A 10,133-nucleotide genomic window follows, 5' to 3' on the forward strand; every position below is an offset into this window, starting at 1 on the left:
TATCACTAGTACTGTATATCACTAGTACTGTATATCGCTAGTACTGTATATCGCTAGTACTGTATATCGCTAGTACTGTATATCACTAGTACTGTATATCACTAGTGCTGTATATCACTAGTGCTGTATATCACTAGTGCTGTATATCACTAGTACTGTATATCACTAGTACTGTATATCACTAGTACTGTATATCACTAGTACTGTATATCACTAGTACTGTATATCACTAGTGCTGTATATCACTAGTGCTGTATATCACTAGTGCTGTATATCACTAGTACTGTATATCACTAGTGCTGTATATCACTAGTACTGTATATCACTAGTGCTGTATTTCACTAGTGCTGTATATCACTAGTACTATATATCACTAGTGCTGTATATCACTAGTACTGTATATCACTAGTGCTGTATATCACTAGTGCTGTATATCACTAGTGCTGTATATCACTAGTGCTGTATATCACTAGTGCTGTATATCGCTAGTACTGTATATCGCTAGTACTGTATATCGCTAGTACTGTATATCACTAGTACTGTATATCACTAGTACTGTATATCACTAGTGCTGTATATCGCTAGTACTGTATATCGCTAGTACTGTATATCACTAGTACTGTATATCACTAGTACTGTATATCACTAGTACTGTATATCACTAGTACTGTATATCACTAGTGCTGTATATCACTAGTGCTGTATATCACTAGTGCTGTATATCACTAGTACTGTATATCACTAGTGCTGTATATCACTAGTACTGTATATCACTAGTGCTGTATTTCACTAGTGCTGTATATCACTAGTACTATATATCACTAGTGCTGTATATCACTAGTACTGTATATCACTAGTACTGTATATCACTAGTGCTGTATATCACTAGTGCTGTATATCACTAGTGCTGTATATCACTAGTGCTGTATATCACTAGTGCTGTATATCACTAGTGCTGTATATCACTAGTACTATATATCACTAGTGCTGTATATCACTAGTGCTGTATATCACTAGTGCTGTATATCACTAGTGCTGTATATCACTAGTACTGTATATCACTAGTACTGTATATCACTAGTGCTGTATATCACTAGTGCTGTATATCACTAGTACCGTATATCACTAGTACCGTATATCACTAGTACCGTATATCACTAGTACTGTATATCACTAGTACTGTATATCACTAGTACTGTATATCACTAGTGTTGTATATCACTAGTACTGTATATCACTAGTACTGTATATCACTAGTACTGTATATCACTAGTGCTGTATATAAGGCTGAATGAGTATCTATTTCCAACAGAAATGTTCGAGATATTGGACAAGAGCAAGAGAGGGGTCGTTGAGCTGGATTTACAAGAGGTATGATTTTACCCATAGGAAATAATATTTTAATGACAAATATGTTTTTGTATGTTTCTATGTATGCCCCAAGTCCATCATTTTTGGATTCAGCTGAATAATGAATCCTCCACAAAAGATTCAACCAAATGGGTCAAATACCCCTCACCCCAATTTTTTTTTCCAGTTTTCTGCTACTTCACATGACAGTTTGGGTTCTGATTTGGTTCAGCCAAGCGCTCAGCTCTACAGAATCCTGCAGGAGTTTGTCGACTACCTAATATTAACAGACATATAACATATAATAGTAATCTTGTTGCAGGGCTTTCCTAGTTTCTCACATTTCGTCTCCCCAGTGGCTCAGTGCAACAGTGACCCCCCAACTGTCCCAATATTAACAGCTCGGCCCACAGTCCCGGATTCTTACTGAAAAGTCCCTGATTTCCCTTTGATCTCCTGCACTAAACACCAAAAAAGATACAAAGTTTCTCAAACTTAATTAGATAAGGAGCTTTTGGCAGAGCCCAGAATACTCACCCCCTGCATTGAGATACAATTGTAACTAATAAGCTAAACAGGTCTCTTGGGGAAAGTGAGACTCGCAGCTTAAAGGGCAAGTTCACCTTCATTAGCAAAACTGTAATAACACGAAAAGCAAAACTCAAACTTTACATAACCTGCCAAATGTTGTAAAATGGGAGTGGTATTTAGGGGCGTGGTCACAACATGGGCGTGACCAGTTGGTTTCTGTCCCTCTTTACATTACCCAAATGTTGGGGGGTATGCTCACAGACTGCAAAGATTGCTGTGCCGTCACTCACAGAGAGATAAAGACTTACCCTTTAATTCTACATAATGAATGTGTTGCCTGTGCAAACCAGACCCTACTTGTGTAGCGGAGAAGCTGTGTGTGTAATGATACAATCTTTAGAGACTCCTGTCTTCTCTTTGTCATCTCCAGCTCTGTCTGATATCCCTGAGGGCAGGAGAGATCTATGTGCAGATATCACTGCCGGATCCCTGACAATGTACTGGGAGGGGAAGGATCCCATCAGTAACATACACACTAGCCATATCTATTATAACATATACACTAGCCATATCTATTATAACATATACACTAGCCATATCTATTATAACATATACACTAGCCATATCTATTATAACATATACACTAGCCATATCTATTATAACATATACACTAGCCATATCTATTATAACATATACACTAGCCATATCTATTATAACATATACACTAGCCATATCTATTATAACATATACACTAGCCATATCTATTTATTGTAACATATACACTAGCCATATCTATTATAACATATACACTAGCCATATCTATTATAACATATACACTAGCCATATCTATTATAACATATACACTAGCCATATCTATTTATTGTAACATATACACTAGCCATATCTATTATAACATATACACTAGCCATATCTATTTATTGTAACATATACACTAGCCATATCTATTATAACATATACACTAGCCATATCTATTATAACATATACACTAGCCATATCTATTTATTGTAACATATACACTAGCCATATCTATTTATTGTAACATATACACTAGCCATATCTATTATAACATATACACTAGCCATATCTATTATAACGTATACACTAGCCATATCTATTATAACGTATACACTAGCCATATCTATTATAACATATACACTAGCCATATCTATTATAACATATACACTAGCCATATCTATTATAACATATACACTAGCCATATCTATTATAACGTATACACTAGCCATATCTATTATAATAACATATACACTAGCCATATCTATTATAACATTTACACTAGCCATATCAATTATAATAACATATACACTAGCCATATCTATTATAACGTATACACTAGCCATATCTATTATAACATATACACTAGCCATATCTATTATAATAACATATACACTAGCCATATCTATTATAACATATACACTAGCCATATCTATTATAACATATACACTAACCATATCTATTATAACGTATACACTAGCCATATCTATTATAACATATACACTAGCCATATCTATTATAATAACATATACACTAGCCATATCTATTATAACATATACACTAGCCATATCTATTATAACATATACACTAGCCATATCTATTATAATAACATATACACTAGCCATATCTATTATAATAACATATACACTAGCCATATCTATTATAACATATACACTAGCCATATCTATTATAATAACATATACACTAGCCATATCTATTATAATAACATATACACTAGCCATATCTATTATAATAACATATACACTAGCCATATCTATTATAACATATACACTAGCCATATCTATTATAACATATACACTAGCCATATCTATTATAATAACATATACACTAGCCATATCTATTATAATAACATATACACTAGCCATATCTATTATAACATATACACTAGCCATATCTATTATAACATATACACTAGCCATATCTATTATAATAACATATACACTAGCCATATCTATTATAATAACATATACACTAGCCATATCTATTATAATAACATATACACTAGCCATATCTATTATAACATATACACTAGCCATATCTATTATAATAACATATACACTAGCCATATCTATTATAACGTATACACTAGCCATATCTATTATAACATATACACTAGCCATATCTATTATAATAACATATACACTAGCCATATCTATTATAACATATACACTAGCCATATCTATTATAACGTATATACTAGCCATATCTATTATAACGTATACACTAGCCATATCTATTATAACGTATACACTAGCCATATCTATTATAACGTATACACTAGCCATATCTATTATAACATATACACTAGCCATATCTATTATAACATACACACTAGCCATATCTATTATAACGTATACACTAGCCATATCTATTATAACGTATACACTAGCCATATCTATTATAACGTATACACTAGCCATATCTATTATAACGTATACACTAGCCATATCTATTATAACATATACACTAGCCATATCTATTATAACATATACACTAGCCATATCTATTATAACGTATACACTAGCCATATCTATTATAACATATACACTAGCCATATCTATTATAATAACATATACACTAGCCATATCTATTATAACATATACACTAGCCATATATATTATAACATATACACTAGCCATATCTATTATAATAACATATACACTAGCCATATATATTATAACATATACACTAGCCATATCTATTATAACATATACACTAGCCATATATATTATAACATATACACTAGCCATATCTATTATAACGTATACACTAGCCATATCTATTATAACGTATACACTAGCCATATCTATTATAACATATACACTAGCCATATCTATTATAACATATACACTAGCCATATCTATTATAATAACATATACACTAGTCATATCTATTATAACATATACACTAGCCATATCTATTATAATAACATATACACTAGTCATATCTATTATAACATATACACTAGTCATATCTATTATAACATATACACTAGCCATATCTATTATAACATATACACTAGTCATATCTATTATAACATATACACTAGCCATATCTATTATAACATATACACTAGCCATATCTATTATAATAACATATACACTAGTCATATCTATTATGCCCCTCTATACAACCCTCACTTTCATTTCTTCCTATATCTATGCTGCTAACTCCCAGCACCGCCTTCTCAACAGAAATATTTCTTTTCCCTCCCCATAGTCCTCCTGTTGTGTTATATTCCCCTTACACAAGGCAAGCAGGGCAAGTTTACTAACGGAAGGCACTGAATTAATGAGCAGGAACTCTCCGAGTCTGAACACAGGAATGAGCCAGACACAATCTGTGACTGTATATTTTGCAGTCTATTTAATGTTGCTCTCAAACACTTTCTTCCATTTTGTCTCCCCAGTGGCTCTGTGCAACACTGATCTGAACTGGAACATTACGCCGGCGTTTTACTGTTGGTCTGGAACTGCATTCCAAATGTAAATGTAGAGGGGGTGCTTCTTGCCATTGGCTGCCTGAGGCTGAAGACTCCCCCCCCCCAGGGGGCAGGATCACTTGTATATAGAGAACAATTGCCCTCACTTGCACTATAACAGCAAAAATCTGCTCTGAGAATTACTATGGGCTGATTTTTGGCCAAGTAAATGGGAGCCAGAAGTAATAATGTTGGGCCACCTTCTTACTAATGCCAGGGGAGAATATGCCCCTTATGCCGTAGCTCTAATGGTTACATATTCATTTAATTCTTAGTTTAATAGAGATAGTGACTCCTATCTCTATTATTCTTATCTGCTGGTATTACTACTCTCACTATGAACTGAGAGCTAATTCTCCATCCAACTGGTAACCCCCATTATAACATATAACATATACAGCAGCACTTTTTACATATGTTGGAGACTGGCTATTAAAGGGAAACTATACCCCCCAGAATGAATACGTAACCAACAGACAGTGTATATTATATTAAGTGGCCTATTAAAGAATCTCCCCAAACTGGAATATATATATCAGTAAATATTGCCCTTTTACATCCTTTCCCTTGAGCCGCCATTTAGTGATGGGCTGTGTGCTCCCTCAGAGATCAGCTGACAGGGTTTCACATATAATCTGTTTTATGTGATATATATTTATAGAGACCTACATTGTTCGGGGATATAATTTCCCTTGAAACAGACCTTTACACAATGATATCTCTAGATCAACACTTAGCTGGAGGCTACTCACTCGCCCTTAACAAACATTCCACCTTATTCATAGGCGCTTACAGAGCCGGCCAATCTGTGAGACGTAAACATGAACCATCACCCTATGTCTCTACATATTTAACATGAATAGGAAACAAGGACTTTCCTATAGGCATTTACAAAATAAAGCAAAATTCTTTGATACCCAGTTCACTTCAAGAAAGTGGGCAACCAAACCACATTCCCCCCAGGAGTCACCAAACAAGTAGATTATTAGAAACCTACTGACCTACTTCTCTGTAAGGCCTGAGAAAACTATACCCCCAAACAATGTCGGTCTCTATACAAATATACAGCATAAACCGCTCATATGTAAAACCCTGCTTCATCTAAATAAACCATTTTCATATAAATATACTTATTTAGCAGTATGTGCCATTGGGTAATCCTAAATAGGAAACTGCCATTTTATGTACTAAGGGCCGCCCCCTGGGATCATAGGAGTCACAGAGCACACAAACAAGCCAAGGCACACATACATGCTAGGCCCCATCAGCCAACGAATGGGCAGAGTTCTGCCTTTTGCTCCCACACTACTTCCTGTTACAGTTAGAGCTGCATCACTTCCTGTCAGCTGATCTCTGAGGGAGCACACAGCCCATCACTAAATGGCGGCTCAAGGGAAAGGTTGTAAAAGGGCAATATTTACTGATATATATATTCCAGTTTGGGGAGATTCTTTAATAGGTAACTTAACAGAACTGGTATGAGCTATAAGTTCTGATTGTTATTGCATACTGTTGATTTCAAAAGTTTCATAAAACTGTCATTTTTTGCATGCATGGAAATGTATATGCTTAATGAGCCTAAACAACAGGTAACACCAAATATGCTTGGAAAAATGGAAATAAAAATCTTGAGGGGGAAAGGACTGCAATGAGTTTTGGAGACTCACTAAATTAAATCTGGCCATACATGGTAAGATTCGCTAGTTTGGCGAGGCCATCAAACAAGCAAATCAGTTCCCAGTGTGCCCTCCTTGGGTGGGCGATATTGGGTTAATTTAATCATTTGGCCTGAGGGCCAAGCAATCGAATTATAGTGATGGGCGAAGAAGCAGTCGGACCAAGGGCCACATCAATGAGCAGATTGGGTCTCCGATCCGACGGGAAAATCAGACCTGCCCAATCGACTTCGGGCCTGGGCAGATAAGCTTGGGTTGTACTGGGTCTCCTGGGGCCCACCAGAGAATATGCCCTGGGACTATTCTAGCTATTAGACATACAGTAGATGTTGGTAAGGGTTTATACATAGGCCCAATGTGGAAATAAGGCTTGGCAGAATTCTCTAACACTGGCCACCTTTAGTGCGCCCACTTACAGCAATCTGCTGATTAGTAGCAGGACAGGGAGAGTTATGGGAAGCTCTAGGTAGACTGGTACCTCTTACTGGACCCACCTGCGGGGCTGTATTTTGGTTCCCCGTTCCCCTCGGCACCGCTGCCAGATTTAGGCACAAGTATCCAGTGGCGAATGGGAAGAATTTTTTTGCATTACCTTTTTTGTATGTAGGTACCCCTAAAGCTGCCACCCTAGGAATGGGCCCAGGGGTGCCTATAAAAATGCAGCCCTGGCTCAGTGTCTTACTGGGTGTCCCAGGCCCACCTGGGCTACTGCCCAAGAGGCCCCCCCACATGCTCTCAGGGGCCCCTGTTGCCTGCCCACTCAGCACCCTACTAACCGCTTCTCCCCAACATGCACCAGACTTACTTCACTGGGATTGGAGGGGGGGGGAAGGCGTCAGAACTCAAAGGTTCTGGTTCTGGGTCAAAGGAGCCCACGAGGTTTGAGGCCCACTGGGTCTTTTAACGGTGTCCCACCGGCCTAGTCCAAAACTGCCTGTAGGTAAGGGGAGGGGCATACGGGGAGATTAGCTACCCGCAATAAATCTTCGCTACCGCGCCGACTAATCTGCCCGAAATACCTCACGAGGGAACTTTGGGCGACTTTGGAAAAAGTAAGCAACACGTATGCCTTCCCAGCGGTGATTCCCAATATTACTGGTGGGAAGGTATTGCTGGGAGATCAGTCGCCGCAGTAGAAAACATTTATCGTGGGCAACATATCAACTTGTTTACAGGACGCACACAAATACTAACCCCCTCTGTGCCTATAAAAGTAAAATGGGCCTCAGTCACAATCAGGTTACGGCTTCTTTTACTGCTTCACAGTCATCGTGTCTGGGCCCGTGGGACGTTACAGGATATAACCCTATAAATACCAGTGTAGACTAGGACTTGCCCTCCCACCAACCCCTCCCCAAAAGCATTTGTCCCTTGGCCAACAACATCGGCTCCACTAATTTTTTTTAATTTTGCAGTGTAAATAAACCCTGTTTGTAACTGGCCCCTTTTCTTTTGTTAATTTCCCATTAAAAAAACTCAGTCTGTACCTGAAAGGAAATATTCATGAAATCATTGAAACACATCCCACAGACAGCAATAGCAACAGCGCCATCTAGGTAGGATTATGCCAGTGCAGCCTATTCCAGTAAATGCAACAACGTAAAGAATGAACCCGTCGTTGGCAAAACAGATGATAATAAAGGCAGGAGTTTGTTTGCAACACAGATTGTCTCATTACACAGGTACATGTATTGGAAATAGCGTCTAGTTTACTATTGAGTGCTATTCTGATACCTACTGGGAGCTGCTATCTTGCTCCCTTCCCATTGTTCTGCTGATCGGCTGCTGGGGGGGAGGGGGGGATATCACTCCAACTTGCAGCGCAGCAGTAAAGTGTGCCTGAGTCTGCGCTTTCAGCCAGCGCTACACATTAGAACTGCTTTCAGCTAACCTATTGTTTCTCCTACTCCCATGTAACTGGAGGAGTCCCAAGCCGGACTTGGATTTCTTACTATTGAGTGCTATTCTGATACCTACTGGGAGCTGCTATCTTGCTCCCTTCCCATTGTTCTGCTGATCGGCTGCTGGGGGTGAGGGGGGGGGATATCACTCCAACTTGCAGCGCAGCAGTAAAGTGTGACTGAAGTTCAGAGCACAGGTCACATGGCTGTGGCACCCTGGGATATGAAAAATATGGCTAGCCCCGTGTGATATTTCAAAATTAAATATAAAAAAATCTTTTTGCACTTTTTAAAAACAGATTACAGTGCAGGATTCCGTGGGTTTGTGCCACAGCTGTATTCAGATAATGGTTATTGGTAGGAAAGAATTCCCTTGAAGTTACAGACGCAGCTGCTAAAAGCCCCGAGTGACAGAGAACTCCTGTTTATACTGTATCATTAGTAGCAGAAAGGTGCAATCATTTAGCTGCTGTGCAAACTGTACAGATAACCCCCCACTCCTCATTACTAAGGAATCTCACTAAATAGAACCCCCGAGGGATGCACACTGGGCAAATACCGTGTTAGTGCTGAGCCGCCCGTCCCCGTCGGATGGATTTTATTGGCCCCAGAGATAAAAGAGGCAAAGAGATCAGAAAACTGGTACATTTTCCACTGAAGCTTTTTAAAATTCCTGTTTAATTGTTTGTTCCGCAGGTTAAACCTTTCCTTATATCAGTCCCACGGGCCCCTATAGCTCTCCCAGGGTTAATAGCAAATAAGAATTGGGATATTCCAACAGAATGTTCCACAAATTCCTTGTAAACATATAGACAGCTGCCTATATCTGTATCTGCTTGTATGTACCTTGGGGGCCCTGCAGGTCACATTATGCCCCTGGGTGGGGATTGAACAATGTTATGTAAGGGTCATGCACATTTGTGGGGAGGGGGTACACATTTTCCTATGACCCCTGTCATAGCTTAGTGAAGCCCACCCTCTTCCAGTTATATTCCACCCTACCCCTTCTCAGCTATATCTCAGTCCCACCCCACTCCCAGGCATGATGGCTTTAACCCCTTCAGTTGTTATGTATCTGCCCAACCCGCCCACAGGTATGTAGGCTCCTCCCTTTGGAACCCCTCCCTTTATAACATCCCA

At 38.5% G+C, this 10,133-nt stretch overlaps 1 protein-coding gene across 1 annotated transcript in view; it reads left to right on the forward strand.

Annotated features, from left to right (window-relative positions):
• The window catches only part of capn8.1 (calpain 8 gene 1), a 54,724-nt gene extending 49,171 nt beyond the window's left edge, over positions 1-5,553 (forward strand). Inside the window, exons 43-44 of the mRNA XM_031901756.1 lie at positions 1,313-1,371; positions 5,345-5,553. Coding sequence (XP_031757616.1) covers positions 1,313-1,371; positions 5,345-5,368 — 83 coding nt within the window. The 3' untranslated portion in view covers positions 5,369-5,553. The remainder of the gene's footprint in view (positions 1-1,312; positions 1,372-5,344) is intronic.
• Positions 5,554-10,133: the final 4,580 nt, after the last annotated feature.

The sequence above is a fragment of the Xenopus tropicalis genome, chromosome 5, assembly GCF_000004195.4.
Source record: "Xenopus tropicalis strain Nigerian chromosome 5, UCB_Xtro_10.0, whole genome shotgun sequence".
Lineage (NCBI taxonomy): Eukaryota > Metazoa > Chordata > Amphibia > Anura > Pipidae > Xenopus > Xenopus tropicalis.